This window comes from Lissotriton helveticus, chromosome 4_1 (genome assembly GCF_964261635.1).
Source record: "Lissotriton helveticus chromosome 4_1, aLisHel1.1, whole genome shotgun sequence".
Classification (NCBI taxonomy): Eukaryota; Metazoa; Chordata; class Amphibia; order Caudata; family Salamandridae; genus Lissotriton; species Lissotriton helveticus.
In genome coordinates, this window is record NC_136063.1 from 87,540,237 (window position 1) to 87,556,515 (window position 16,279).

The 16,279-nt window shown below is 43.2% G+C and overlaps 1 protein-coding gene across 1 annotated transcript in view; it reads left to right on the plus strand.

The window, feature by feature from the left end:
- The window catches only part of LOC144827029 (E3 ubiquitin-protein ligase TRIM39-like), a 198,608-nt gene that overhangs the window by 23,284 nt on the left and 159,045 nt on the right, over positions 1-16,279 (plus strand). Inside the window, exon 2 of the mRNA XM_078685495.1 lies at positions 2,429-2,524. Coding sequence (XP_078541621.1) covers positions 2,429-2,524 — 96 coding nt within the window. The remainder of the gene's footprint in view (positions 1-2,428; positions 2,525-16,279) is intronic.

The following is a 16,279-nucleotide window of genomic DNA, read 5'->3' on the forward strand; positions in this document are numbered from 1 at the left end:
CTTCTGCGGGCGGTACTGTTGGGAAGAGACCAGAAAACAGAGGCGCACAAAAGGGCGGCCTGTGGAGCCGGGTCAGACCTGCGCCCACATCAAAGGCTTTAGCCGAGAGTCTGGGATAAGAACATGCAGGCAGAGCAAAGAGTTGGGAACGGCAATAAGAGTGAGGAGAGAATAAATAGCAGGGAAGGGGAGAGAAGAAGGCTGTGCAGCTTTTAGCCGAGTGTTTAGTTATTAATTGCATTTTTAAGGCTTCACATAGCTTCGAGAGGGTGGCGGGCAGTTCTCAATAAAGAGCGTAAGGCGAAGTCCACAAATACGACTTTCCAAAAGAATTCGTGCAATTAGGATAGGGTGACCAGGGTTCCTGGATTTGCCAGGACAGTCCCGGTTTAGGGGAGAAGCGTGAGTGGTGCACACGCGCGGCGGCAAAAGCGAAAGCCGCTGCGTGTGTAAGGGTTGAGAGCATGAAACGCGTTCTAAAAACAAGCATTGGTCGCGATATGTGGTGGGGGAAAGGGAGAAGCGCGAGTGGTGCGCGTGCACGCGCGGCGGCAAAAGTGAAAGCCGCTGCACGTGTAAGGGTTGAAAGCCAGATGGTGCTGTAATGACCGCGCCCTCGCACATGCACTCAAGCTCTAGGCTCATGGCAGCATTTTCTGAAGCCCCCTTACTAAAAGTCTCGAGAGTAGCGCATGCGCGCTGGCTCAGCGAGACCTAAAAAATCAGCAGGAGCAGGCCCTGTAAGGTAATAAAAATGCCTGCTCGGTCCTTCTGTAGCTCCCTCCCCTACACTCCCTTGTGTGCTCTGCACGCCAGGATGTTGAGCAGCATTCTACCACCTCAGGGGTCCGACACCTTCGAGCCCCTTCCCAGCAGGTTTGCTTTCTCTTTCTTAGCAACACTGCCTTTCACACTGATCGTCCTTCCAAAAGACGATCTGCTAACAACAAGTGATCTGCGTGCTTTCAGATTAGTTCTGAGCGCTTGGTGAAGGCAGTGTGCTCACGTGCCCATTTACGCAGCTTGGAGAGAACAAAGCAGGCTGTAACGTATGTTCATTGGCCTAACTATTGAATTGCGTTACAGGCCTAACTACTTCAATGCCAGATAACTTTCCTTTTCTGTTGATAAATGTCCCACTTATAATTTTCACATTAAATGATTACATCCAGATGGACAGTTAAGACATAGACATCATTGTATTTCTATGTGAATTACAGAAGCAATTTTGTGTGTAGGAGACCACAATTTTGGGAAATAATTTGTATCCAAATTGGGCTCCCTTGTCTTACTAAAACACAGCAGGACCACTTGTAGCATTTCATTTACAGACCCAGGGCACAGGTAGTGCATATTTACTGGGGACTTACAAGTAAATTATTGTGCCAATTGGTGATAAGCAAATCTTCCCATGTTTCAAGGAGAGAGCACAGGCACTTTAGCACTGTTTAGCAGTGGTAAGGTGTGCAGAGTCCTGAAACCAGCAATACGAATTCAGCAAACAGGAGAGTTGAAGGCAAAAAGTTAAGGGGAAACCATGCCAAGGATGCCAGGTCTAACGCCTAATTTTCACTATACTCCTCTTCCTCTTTGCACCTTTCTTGGGTCCCTCTCAGCATACTCCTACTGAAGGCTTTACTCCTCTCCTTCTACTCACCTTTCTCCAGCCCCTCTTAGTACATTTTTCACAAATGTGGACTGGTAAAGACACCTCTCCGACCCACAGGCTGGTTCTATAAACCTTCCATTTAAACAGTGTTGCCCACCCCCCTGGATCAGCTGCCCAAGGTCCAAACTTCTAAATTCAAACACAAACCGAGGCAAAAGCAACCAAAATATAACAGTCTTTTGTCTCCATATAACCAAGGAAGTCCAGACTTCTTTTATAGATGAATTCTTTATTCTTTTTCTAGTAAACAGCATAAGACTCAGCAAGACAACTAGCACCTTTCTCTGTTCTATCAAAAGCTTCATCAGGGCTCCAATTGTCAAAAATATTTTTTATATACTATTAGAAACATAGAATGTATAGAACATACATTAAAAACAAGTACCAGCTTATTGAGGCAAAATTTATAAATTAAATCACATCAAATATAGGAAAGGAACAGACCTTACAGAAGCTAAACAATACAGAGCATATCTATTAAGTTTGGGTCAACAATTCTTTTATAATACGAACAAACTTAAAATCTGTACATGTGTGGCGTGGTACTTACATCTCGTGTAAGTGTGGCTAATGCTTGAAATTTGGAAAACTGGGGTTAAAACGAACAAATCAAGATATGTGTGACTGGTAATTAAAATGTGACTATGTGGCTGGTACTTATAATCTGCATATGTGTGGATCATTATAGTGTTTATTATCAAATGATAGACTTCACTTTACAGATCTACATTTGTCGTCTGTGTGGTTTCCTCTCTGCAGGTGAAGCTCCAGGACTGGCTGCGACCTCTGAGGAATGAGACAAGATACATTCTGGAGTCTAAACTCAGAGAAGAGGAACAGTGTAACACCATGAGGGTGAGTGGCAGCCGTGAGCCCTGCGCAGTTAAAGATCTGTCATTGTGTGTGTGAAGATCTGTGCATGAACCTGTGTAGGTAAGAGATGCAGAGAGGCCAGTGGTTCACATATCTGTCTATAGGTTTGTGTATGTTTGAGTGTGGAATAGTTTGTGAGTATGTGCATCACTGAGTCAATTTGAGCATCTGTGTGTGCCACTAGGTATGTGTATAGATGTGTCTGTAACAGCGACGGCTCGTGGAGGGAGTTACGGTGGGGCAGGAGGGTGGGGAGGGGGAGGGGCAGGGTGGAGGTTGCTAAAAACCGGCATATGGATAATTGCAGGTAAGTAAACAATTGAATTAATAAAACGAATTTCGTAGTGCGCCTTGCATCGCAAAATGCAATGCAGTGCGAGCTACGAAATTCGTTTTATTAATTAAATTGTTTACTTACCTGCAATTATCCATATGCCGGTTTTTAGCAACCTCCACCCTGCCCCTCCCCCTCCCCACCCTCCTGCCCCACCGTAACTCCCTCCACGAGCCGTCGCTGGTCTGTAATGATCTGTCAGTAAGTTTTGACATGCATATATGTAACTGAGTATGAATGTGTGTATGGATTTGTGTGGTATACACTCAAAATATCGAGTTTTTAATATCGATTAGCATTAATATCGAATTAAAAATATAGAATGGACACAATATCGAATGGACAGAATATTGACTACAAAAATATCGAATGGAATAGCAGTAATATCGAATTCAAAATATAGAATGGTCAAAATATCGAATGGACAGAATATAGACAACAAAAATATAGAATGGACATAATATAGACAACAAAAATATAGAATGGACAGAATGTAGACAACAAAAATATCGAATTTGAGGTAAGTAAGTTAATTTCAATTTTTTAATAATATCCAATTTGGTAAAGTGATTTTTTATGTTAGTATATATGTGAAAAGTGTATATTTATTTTATAATTTATTTTAATTAACTAATTTTATGGTATTTAATTTTTGCATAATATGATTCTGTAGCGGGTTGTGGGTTTCTAGGGGAATAGGGTGGGAAGTAATTTAATTATAATTAATTACATTTTTTTATTTATTTATTGGTATTTATTTTGAATTAATTGTTAATTAATTTTTAATTGGTAATTAATTGAAATATAATTGGTGATTAATTTTAATTGATTAATTGATAATTATGTTAGTTTTATTAATTTATTTTCTGTAGCGGGTTGTGGGTTTATAGGGGAATAGGGTGGGAAGTAATTTAATTATAAATAATTTAAAAAAATTATTTATTTATTGGTATTTATTTTGAATTAATTGTTATTTACATTTTTAATCGGTAATTAATTAAAATATAATTGGTAATTAATTGTAATTAATTGATTAATTGATAATTATGTTAATTTTATTAATTTATTTTCTGTTGTGGGTTGTGTGTTTATAGGGGAATAGGGTGGGAAGTAATTTAATTGTAATTAATTAAATATTTTAATTTATTTATTGTTTTTTTTGTTCTAAAAAGCTCAAACTCGACCTCAGGCGGTCGGAACGCCACTGGAGACGGAATTACTGTACCTCTTTGGGCGCCAAATATAAACTACTTCTCACCGAATATAAAAAAGCGATCCTAGTGGCTAAAACCGCATATTTCACTGAGAGAGTAGCTCTCTCTGCTAATAAATCTCGTGAAATCTTCTCCCTGGTCCACAATCTTGCTACCTCTGATCGCTCCACCCCTAGTCTGGTCCCCTCACAGTCCCTCTGTTCCTCACTTAATGATTTCTTCATCGACAAGATTGTGAAGATTAAAGCCAACATCCCCACTGTGCCTCAACCCCGTCTCACTTGTCTTCTTCCTCCTCCCCCCTATCTCCCCTGATTTATTTCTAAAACTTCTGATCAAAGTTAAATCTGGCTCTCCCGCAGACTGTGCGCCGGCACGCATTCTTAAAACTCTCTTCACCAACTTTCCCGCCCCCCCTCTTGCTCTTCTCAATTCCTCTCTGGCTCTTGGCTCCGTCCCCTCTTCTTTTAAATCCGCTATAGTCCTCCCTATCCTAAAAAAACCGGTCTGGATCCTTCTCTCCCTTCTAATTTTCGACCCATCTCCCTTCTTCCCTATCTTGGCAAGATCCTTGAAGCCCATGTCACCTCCTGCCTCTCTACTTACATCGAGGAGAACGGCCTCTTAGCATCCCATCAGGCGGGTTTCCGCCCGGGCCACTCCACGGAGGCGGTGGTCCTTGCAGTCTTGGACGAACTCAAGGGGAAGGCCGACTCTAACCTCCCCCAAGCCCTGGTCCTTCTCGACCTGTCCGCTGCGTTTGACACGGTTGACCACTCCATCCTTCTCGACCGTGTCAGCGCAGCGGGCATTCGGGGCGCGGCCTTTTCTTGGCTCGCGTCATTCCTTCAGAACAGGTTCCAGGCGGTTCACCTCTCCGGCTTCTCTGCCCCTCCCCGCCCGGTTACTTGCGGCGTTCGCCAAGGCTCCTCTCTTTCCCCCCCTTCTCTTCAATCTTTATATCCATCCCCTCATCACTTCCCTTCTTGAGCTGGGGGTCTCGGTGTACAATTACGCAGATGACCTCCAGCTCGTTTTCGACCTTTCTTCTACCCCTGATTCTCTCCCTAAGTTTTGTTCTACCTTAGTTTTTATTTCTGAGTGGATGAGCGCTAACCACCTGAAGCTCAATCCTGACAAGACGGAACTTGTCCTCCCTGGTGGTCCCTCGAACCATTGGTCTCCTGCACACTGGCCCCTCTCTTTTGGTCCGCCCCCTCTGCCCACTTCCTCTGTCCGTACCCTAGGTATCAAAGTCAGCCATGACTTATCCATGCATAGTCAGATCAGCTCCGTCGTGTCTTCATGTTTTCTCTCCCTCCGTCTTATCCGGAAAATCTTGCGGTTTTTCTCCATCGACACACTCAAAACCATAGTCATGGCCCTTGTCACCTCCCGCCTCGACTATGGGAATGGCCTGTACGTGGGAATACCCGCCTACGAAACCCGCCGACTCCAGGCCATTCAAAACCAAGCTGCCCGCCTCATCCTCTCCCTCCCTAAATCCTCTCATATCACCCCTGTTCTCAAGTCCCTTCATTGGCTGCCTGTCCGTTTCAGATCTTTCTTTAAACTGGCCTGTCTAGCCTTTCGGGCCCATTCCCGCTCTGCTCCCCTGTTCATCACCTCTCTCATCTCCTCTCATGCCCCCTGCCGCACTCTTCGTTCCTCTTCCCTTTCTCTTTTGCATATCCCCCGTTTCCGCAAATCCAGAACAGGGGGCACCCGGTTCTCAGTCCTGGCCCCCCAGTTCTGGAATAGTCTTCCACTCTTCATTCGCTCTATCACCATCTACACTCACTTCCGCAAAGCCCTCAAAACCTTTCTTTTCTCTCAGGCATTCCCCTCTTAGTCTCCCTGGGTTCCCTCTGTGAGCTTTGATCAGGTCCCCAGCGCCAGGAAGCCGCTCGGCCGCAGTGCGCTTTACTAAATATTTTTTTAATTTCATTTTTCATTTTCATTTCATTTCATTTCAATTCTTTTTTAATTGTTAATTAATTAATTGTTAATTGGTAAATAATTTGTATTAATAGGTAATACATTTTAATAATTAATTTTTATTTGTATTTTTAATTGATTAATTATTATATTATATCAAATTGTTAATTACTTTTAATTAATTTTTAATTGGTATTAATATGTAATTTCTTTTTATTTATATATGAAGTATTTACTTTCCCTACTGTTGCACTCTCTGGAATGGGAATAGTAAGTTTTACCCCTACGGTATCCAGCGCTTTCCCTACTGTTGCACTCTCTGGAGTTGGAATAGTAATTTTTACCCCTACGCTATCCAATGCTTTCCCTACTGTTGCACTCTCTGGAGTTGGAATAGTAATTTTTACCCTCCCGCTATCCAACGCTTTCCCTACTGTTGCACTCTCTGGAGTGGTAATACCCCTACGCTATCCAACGCTTTCCCTACTCTTGCACTCTCTGGAGTGGGAATAGTAATTTTTACACCTATGCTATCCAACGCTTTCCCTACTGTTGCAGTTTCTGGAGTTGGAATAGTAATTTTTACTCCTACGCTATCCAACGTTTTCCCTACTGTTGCACTCTCTGGAGTGGGAATAGTAATTTTTACCCCTACGCTATCCAACGCTTTCCCTACTGTTGCACTCTCTGGAGTGGGAATAGTAGTTTTTACACCTACGCTATCCAACGCTTTCCCTACTGTTGCACTCTCTGGAGTGGGAATAGTAAATTTTACCCTGTCGCTATCCAACGTTTTCCCTACTGTTGCACTCTCTGGAGTTGGAATAGTAATATGTACCCCTACGCTATCCAACGCTTTCCCTACTGTTGCACTCTCTGGAGTGGGAATAGTAATTTTTACTCCTACGCTATCTAACGCTTTCCCTACTGTTAAACTCTTTGGATTGGGAATAGTAAATTTTACCCTGCCGCTATCCAACGTTTTCCCTACTGTTGCACTCTCTGGAGTTGGAATAGTAATTTTTACCCCTACGCTATCCAACGTTTTCCCTACTGTTGCACTCTGTGGAGTGGAAACACTTTCCCTAATGTTGCACTCTCTGGAGTGTGAATAGTAATTTTTACCCCTACGCTATCCAACGCTTTCCCTACTGTTGCACTCTCTGGAGTGGGGATAGTAATTTTTACCCCTACGCTATCCAACTCTTTCCCTACTGTTGCATTCTCTGGAGTGGGAATAGTAATTTTCACCCCTACACTATCCAACGCTTTCCCTACTGTTGCACTCTCTGGAGTGGGAATAGTAATTTTTACCCCTATGCTATCCAACGCTTTCCCTACTGTTACACTCTCTGGAGTGGGAATAGTAATTTTTACCCCTACGCTATCCAACGCTTTCCCTACTGTTGCACTCTCTGGAGTGGGAATAGTAATTTTTACCCCTACACTATCCAACGCTTTCCCTACTGTTGCACTCACTGGAGTGGTAATAGTAAATTTTACCCTTTCCGCTATCCTACGGTAAAAATATTGTAATTATTTTATTAATATTACGTTTATATATATATATATATATATATATATATATATATATATAGGTCAAGGAAACAAAGCAGGGTCCTGCTGGGATCCTCCCTCCCATGTCAGGTGGCGCAAGCAATCCGGCGGACCGCAAAGGCCGAATCAAATTATGAATCCAAAGTTGCCTCAAGGCAAAAATATGCGCACTCAGGAATCCGTTTCAAAAGGTGGTTTATTATTCACAGTTCACAGCGTGTGAACTGTGAATAATAAACCACCTTTTGAAACGGGTTCCTGAGTGCGCATATTTTTGCCTTGAGGCAACTTTGGATTCATATATATATAGGTATTAACAAATCAATTTGTATCTTTTTTTACTTACATTAATTATTTATTATTTTTAAGGTTATTTAAGTATTTTAAGTATGTTTAAGTTAATTATATTTATTATTTCATTATTTTTTTATTAATTTAAAGCATTTTAAAAAGTTTGATATTTTGACTAACAATATTTTTTACATCAATATTTTTGATTTGATATTTTTGTACTTGCCTGTTTGGAGATAGGATGTCGATATTTTGGTATTCTATATTTTTTCCTCGATATTTTTGTAATTCGATATTCTTGACATCGATATTGTTTCAGTGATCCGATTTGTGTGTGTGTCTTTGCACTGCTGTTTTGCTTCTATATTCTGACTTCCAAAATGTCTACTAGAACATTTATTCCAGAATCGTGACAACATTATTGGCGATGTGTTCTTACTATCAACTTGCCACCAGCCACAGATTATTGTCTTTTTTACATGCCAGTGGATAAGTGGTGTATTGAGCGTAATGAGGGGAATGTGCTGTTGTAGTCGGAATTGAATTGGTGGCCTTTTGTTGTTGAGATTTGTGCTTGTTGACCTTTGTGGAGTTTAGATTATGTCTTAAAGCGTTGTGAAGGTGCCGGGTCAATTTAGGATTGCTAAGGGATGTCAATTTTATATTCTTCGGTAATAGCTGTACTTCTCAAATCATTTCTAATCAAAATAAAGGAAAGTTATTGATGGGTTTTGGAGAAACATTGGATCAGCTTTGGTCTTGTGTCAGTAATTAGATCATGTGCTTGATGGATTTAGAAGAACTGAGATGCAACGTCAGTGATTGTTTCCTCTTGTTGATGGGTCTTGTGTAAAACAGCTGAGATCCACAGTCAGTGATTACTTCCTGCTCTTGATGTGTCTCAATTAATGCTTGGATCAGCTGAGATCCACTGTTAGTGATTGCTTCATGAGTTGGGCTGTAGCACAATATAGAAAGCCCTTAAAACGGTAATTCAGGAGAAAGCCATATCCTATCTAGCCCATAAAAATGTATTAAAAGGCACAAGTTAGCAATCTTAAAACAAACACACTCAAAATCCAGTTTGGAGTCCTCACTGCTATGCAAATTAGAGATCTCCAAAGAATCTCTCCTTCAAATGACATTAGACACAGCTAGATTAACATGGATAGCATCTCTATGGACAGTTTATGAGATTTGGGACAAATTGTGTACACTGTTGTACTAGTTGACACAGAGGGACCACTTCTAGACTAGCCCCCTGTATCCGAGACACTTCCAGAATATTGAAAAAAGACACCCTTGACATAGTTGAAGTATTTACAGACTAATATCACTCCTTGTATCACTCCAGGCCCATTCCCAAGAGAGAGCATCTGCCTCCCCTGATTGGTGACCTTCCCCTTCAAGGCCTATCCAATGATCTTTGGAACAAACTTGAATCTCTACTCGCTGAAGATGAGCTCGCCTGTGCCTTGGTTGGGATGCGAACTGGAAAGACACAGGTCCAAATGGATTCCCTAGGAAGTTCTTTCTGCAGCTTGCATCGAGTACGTCATCTCACCTGCTGTATGTTGGACGAAGTCAGGTTGAACATATCTTTGCCTGGAGCTCTGCAATCAGCTACAGTAACAGTTCTCCTTAAGCCTGGCACACTGCCTGACACCTGTCAATTGTATTGGCCTATCTCATTCATTAAGTTAGAAGCCAAGGTCCTTGCCAAGGCATTGCCCGGCAGGTTGATGAGGGAAATTGGCTCCTTCATATCAGGAGACCAAAATGGCTTCATGCCAAACAGCACACTAGCTATTGCATCCGAAGAGGTCAGGCTGCACTCAATGGAATGCAGGACTTCTCTGTCCCCTGTGCACTGAGGCTCATTGAGTTTACATAGGTCTTTGATTCTCTGGACTGGCCCCCATGCATTATGTTCTGGCTCGATTGAACTTCGGGCTGTATTTTCTTTCATCCATAAATTTAATATGTGATCAACAGGTTCCCACAGTTAGAATCAATGGTGTTTGGTCCTCATTTCATATTAAGAGGGGAACAAGACAGGGATGACCCTTCTTTTCCTTTTTATTCTTTCTAGCTTTCAAATCTTTGGCAACATGGAATGGGATGATGGGCTGGTGTGATTGCAGCAGGATTATAAAGACCACATTTCTCTGTACGTGGTTCTCCTACTCCTTTTTTGCGATCAAGGTGAGATTAGCAGGAAGTTTGGAGAAGGTGGGCGGGTTGAGAGGAGAGAGTACATTGGTGGGGCTTTGCATACTTTTAGTTAAGAGGAACATCATTAAACATCAGAGAATGGAGAAGTCACCACCATTATATGACCAGCTGAGATGAGTAGATCGAGGGAGAGTCCATTTATATGGCGTGTGAATGCCCCACCAAACACTGAAACATTTGTGGTCACGGTGAAACTACTTGCACCTGGTTACCTGGTTACCGTGTAACCTACTGCATGGGTATCTCAGAACACCAATTGGCCACAAAGTATCTACACATTATATATGTTCAGATTCGATGATATTTATACATTGTGTAGTTGTCTGGATGACATACATTCTCGGTAATGTTTTTCTTTGTTATTCCTCAGTGAATGTCTTCAATTTGTTTATAGTTATCACAAATCCTCAAAAAGTCTCTTAAACAAATATGGTGAGACAAGAATATATGTGAAAGGAAGTTGTGAGAGAGGATGGTATGGTGATGTTCTGGAAGAGAGCAGGGTGTTGGGATGGAGAGAGATGAGGCATGCATATGAAAAAGTGTGAGAGAGGAGGGTATGTGAGAAAGAGAAAGGGAAGTGATGGATGAAAAAGAGGAAGATGGGAGAAGCTTGGGATTAAAAAGAGGAAGGCGGAAATCTACAGGCGGCCTAAATAAACACGCTAAGATCTGGACAGATTGGTGAGATTATAGAGGAATTGTTGTGGGTGTGATGGGGTTAGCGGGAATCTAGGGATGCAGGATATTCGTGTTTGAGGAAACTGTTATGTGACCCATGTGCTGACCCTGTGGTGACCTGGTCACTCATATTTTAACTATGTTGGTGGGAGGCAGGTGTCAATTTAGGGACATGTTTGGCATGTCTGAGAAATGTCAATAAAAATGATATTATAAAACAAAAAGAGAAAGAGAAAGGATGCGGAGTGGAGAGGAGAGGATTTAGCAAGTTTTGCAGAAGGAATACTAAATGAATGTCTCAGCTGCCGCCAGCGGAGGATTTCATATTACCAGTATGAGGAGAAAATCTGGCTCCTTCGCTTGGGGGCCATAAGAGTGGTAGAGAAAACTGGGCCTTTTTCCAGGGTGGTAAAAATCCTTGCAGTGGTTCTAGGCGGTGAAGAGGAAGGTTAAAGTAAGGGATAGGTGGGAGAAAGGGAGGAAATAGGTGGGATAGCGAAGAAAAAGGAAGGGTGAGACAGAAAAGATGTAAGAGAATAGGATGGGAGAGGAGAGAATAGAAAAGAGGCAAGTATGAATAGAGAATGTGAGAGTGACGGTTAGGAGAAGAGCAAAAAAACAAACAAGAAGAATAAACATGAGCAGAGATTGAGAAAAGAGAGAAATGGAAGCAGAGGAGGTAAACACAAGAGAGAAAAAAGGAACAAAATGGCTCCTCTTGAGTTTTCTGCTCAAACCCCATGTGTCCAATCACACTGGCAACACACGTACTTACTCCAAACCCCCCTTCGCTCATTCTGCTAATGGTCCATTCCGTAATCCTCCCACAACTGTCTAGGAAGTACCAAACTAGCCTGTTCACTACAAGCCCAGCCACTAGACGTCCACGCTGCCACCAGACAGTTTACTTGGGTTCCATGTGTCTCTTTCAAAAGCACCAATTATTTTGAGATCACTCGGGGGTTAATTCCAGATTGATTTACCTTGGGGTACTAGTTTTTTTAAACGTTTGCATAAAATTCAGATAATTTATCCCCATTTTTAAAAAACTTTCTGGGGGCAGAACCCCTCTTTATCCACCTTGCAGTGGTCGAGCTCAATCACTAGGCTCACTTATACCACATAATATGGGGACTGTTATGACAATTAATCAATCAGTCAATCAATCAGGATATATAAAGAGCAGCTAATCATCTGATGTGGAATCCTGGTGCTGGGATCCTGCTGCCATCACTCAAAGAGCCAGGGCTTGAGTCCCTTTTTGTATTCCATGAGCAAAGGTGCTGTACAGAGGTGGGAGGTTGTTCCATGACTTTGTGGTGAGGTAGGAGAAGGAGCAACCTCCGCCGAGGCTTCGACAGATGCGGGGAGTGTAGGCGAGGGAAGTGGAACGCAGGTGTCTGGAGGGTTGGTAGAAGTTGACGCGGCGGTTGATGCAAGCTGGTCCTAGGTCATGGAGGTCCTTGTAGGCGTGTGTCATCATTTTGAACTGGCATCTTTTCTGGACATGGAGCTAGTGGAGTCTCCAGAGGTGTGGGGTGATGTGGGTTTGTTTGGGGAGGTTGAGTAGGAGCCTGGCAGCTGATTTCTTGAGGAGTTGGGTGATGGCTCCAGAGTAGAGCTTGTTGCAGTGGTCGAGCCAGCCGATGACTAGGGCTAGTATGACGGTTTTCCTGGTGTGGACTTAGATGATCCAAGTTGGATTATCCATGTCTACTTTTTTAACATTGGAAAAGCGGGTAGCGACAGAATAAAGTCACGTTCAGCACCCTCCTATCCAATTTTACTTCACACACTCTTTTCTTACTTTTTCACCATTTTTGCACTACGACATCAGTCCCCTTCTCTTAAACATCCTCTCCGTTGAGAAGTAAGACCACGTTAATCTCATTGTCCATGAGAGGGCGGTTATAATCTTAGCTCTCCATGAGCAACATAGGAGATAACACCATCAGTGGTCTTAGAAGGAACCCAAATGATGAAGGGCGGTTCCGTGTGGTGACTGATGGGCATCCTCATATGACCATCTGTTGGGGTTAATGTTAGGGTGACCCTATTTTTTTTTTTACTATTTTTTTCACTATTTGGTTATTAAATCTTCTGGAGAGGCACAGTTAGTCTTCTTATTCATGTTACCTCAGACCCTCTGACACTTTGTGTTTTACAAGTTCTGTTGGGGCCGTATCAGAGTGTGGTCTCTAAAAATCCCTTTTGACCCTCTTCCAATATATGTTGTTGTTGTGGACTGGGAGCCATCTGAAGACCTTTAGGAGCATGCGCAGGGTGAGGAAACAGGCAGAGGTGAACGTTTTGATCCGGCAATTCATGGTGAGTTTGCTGTCTAGGATGAATCCAAGTTTGCGGGTATCGTCTGACGGTGTGTGCATGGAGCCGAGATCAGGAGACCACCAGTTATCGTTCCACAGGAAGGTGTTATTTCCGTAGATCAGCACTTCTGTTTAGTCCATGTTGAGCTTATGGAACTTTGTCTTTATGTATTTGGCAATGCTGGCCATGCAGTTGTGGAAGTTGTTTCGAGTGGTGGAGGGGTCTTCCGAGAGGGAGAGTTGGAGCTGTGTGTCATCTGCGTAGAATATTATGTTGAGTCCATGGGTCTTGACGATGCCAATCAAGGGCATCACGTAGATGTTTAACAGGGTGAGGCTGAGGGAAGAACCTTGCGTGATGCGGCAGAGACGGTCTTGTGTTCTGACGCGAAGGGTGGTAGGCCGATTCTCTGGGTTCTTACTGTGAAGAAGGGAGTGATCCATTTAAGTGCGTCTCTCTGGATCTCGATGTGAAGGAGTCTCTTGATGAGGGTGTGGTGGAAAAGTGTCATATGGCCAATGGGGACATTGTCGTCTTCCTTATGTTAGACTGAGCACACTGCAGACTGTCCGCAGCTTTGCACACATTACTACACAAATTTAATTTACAAGTGCCATTCTCAAACTTTCTTTTTTGTAAAATCCTTTTATTGATAAAAATGATGCAGCGTTTATATTTTTCAATAAATGGAATAGAGTCTGGTTTAGCACATATTATTCATACAGAGATCGATTACATCTTTCAATACTTGGTGATCCTTTGTTACATTAATTATGGTGTATTAGGAGTGGAGAGAGAGGGGACAATTGGTGAGACACCGAAACTGCCACTATCGTCATTCCACTTGCCCCAAATTTCCCACAATTTTTTCGGGCAGCCTCATGCAATATAAACTCTTTTTCCCCTCATCATGCACCATTCCATGTCAGCTTTCCAGTCCTCCAGTGTAGGCGCTGCACTTGCTCCCCACAATCTGGCCATGTTTCTTATAGCTACTATTAGGCCCAGTATCACCCATATTTTATCCTTGCTACTCTTTTCTGTAGGTTCCCAGATATTTGAGAGCATCTTTTGGCATCAATTTCTAATCGCACCTCGAGGACATCCCTAAAGCAATGGTGGGCTCAGCCCAGAATTTCTAAACGTGTACGCACTCCCATAATGTATGCATGAATGTACCCTCCTGGCCGCAGTGTCTCCTACACCCCAAGTCATCTGTCTTACCCATCCTAGCTAGAGTCAGTCCTGTGACGTATATTCTATGGAGGATCTTTCATTGGACCAGCCGCAATCGAACGGAGATCGCAACTTCCCGGGGTAGGCCAATGCCTCCTGCCACTCATCTTTGTCCAGTTCTGAAACATCCCTCTCCCAGTGTCCACAAACCATTCCGAGGGGTCCGGGACATTATTAATCAGTTTTTTAAGTGTTAGAGATACCCCTTTTGCTTGCAGGTACCCGTCCAGAAGTCTATCCTCAAGTGGTGCGGCCTTTGACAAAGACTCTGTGATGTTTGTGCGTGTCTCACTTGTAGGTAGCGAAAATATTCGGTGTCAGTCATCTCATATTCTTGTTGTACGGTAGCAAATGGTATGATCCCTCCCCCTTTCCATAGGTCACCTACCCTTGTGATCCCGATCATGTCCCGACTCCCTTTGTTTTCCTCAGGGTGCCCAGCTGCTCCAAATCCCACAGGGGAGTGGTCTGCGCAATTCTCTGTACCGAACTCATACCTCTATTGACAGCATGCCACATTTGTACTTAATGCCTGGTTGGCCCGGTCAGAGGAAATTTTGTGAGCTTAGGGTAAAGAGCCATGTTAAAGTTACCACCTGGTAAAAGCCATTTGTCCATCATGTAGCCCGGGTCATCTCAATGACTGTATGTACAGTGATCGATAGCAACCAGGTGGGCCGCCCAATAGTATTTTTTAATGTCAGGGAGTCCGATACCCCATCATACCAGCGACGCACCAGTTTCAGGAATGATATACGGGGTTGTCCATGCCAGAGCAGTTCTCTCTGGATACTTTCCACCTCTTTGAAGTATTTAGCTGGAACTTGGTTTGAGAAGTCCTGGAGGGCATACAGGAAATGTGGTAATGACATCATTTTAAATAACGCAGCTCTTCCCAATAATGATATTGGGAGATTTTTCCAGTTTCCCACGTCTCGTTTCAGTCGCTGCAGCGGGGGGGAGTAGACTTTGCTCATAACTAGCCCCATGGTCTGTTGTTAAGTAGATTCCAAGGTATTGAAATCCGTCTTTCGCCACCTGCACAGGGAAATCTCTGGGCAAGGAAGGAGACACTCCACTAATGACATAAATCAGGGGTTTACTCCAGTTGATTGTATATCCGGAATATTTGCCAAAATCTGTGAATATATTAAGAACTCTATGTAGTGATGCTTTGGGGGGTGCCAAATACAGCAAATGTCATCTGGTAAAGGAAGATGCGGTTCTACCAATTATCAGCCAATTTCAGGCCCCGAATATTGGGGTCTTTATGAATCCACGCTGCCAGGAGCTTCTGGGTCAGCACAAAGGGGACAGTGGACACCCCTGTCTAGTCCCACGACCAAGTGCGAACACCTCAGATTTTTTTATTATTGAAGACTACTTGGGCCAGGGGTTCCGAATATAACAGACATACCCATTTAACAAAGTTTGACCCGAATCCCATCGTACTCAACACTGCAAAGAGGTAGGGCCATTCAATGGTGTCGAAGACCAATGCGACATCCAATTATACCACTACTGCATCCTCTCTGATAAAACCCTGACATCCCAACACTCCATGGAGCCTCCACAAGTTGAGTGCTGTGTTTCTGTGTGGCATGAAGCCTGATTGGTCTGGGTGTACTAGTTTGTTGATTACACGGGCCAAACGACTGACCAGTAGCTTTGCCAATATCTTGAGCTCTGCAGTCAGGAGCGAGATAGGTCTGTATGAAGAACACCTGTTTCTGGGTTTACTCGCTTTATGTATAGCAACCAGTGTGGCCACTCTCTGAACCCGAGCGAGCACACCCAAGTTACGGCTTTCCTCGAACATGTCCCTCAGATATGGCGCGATTTTGTCGGGCTTCAACTTATATAGCTCAAATGGCAGCCCGTTGGGGTCCATGGCCTTTTCAGATTGAAGGCTTCGTAATGCCT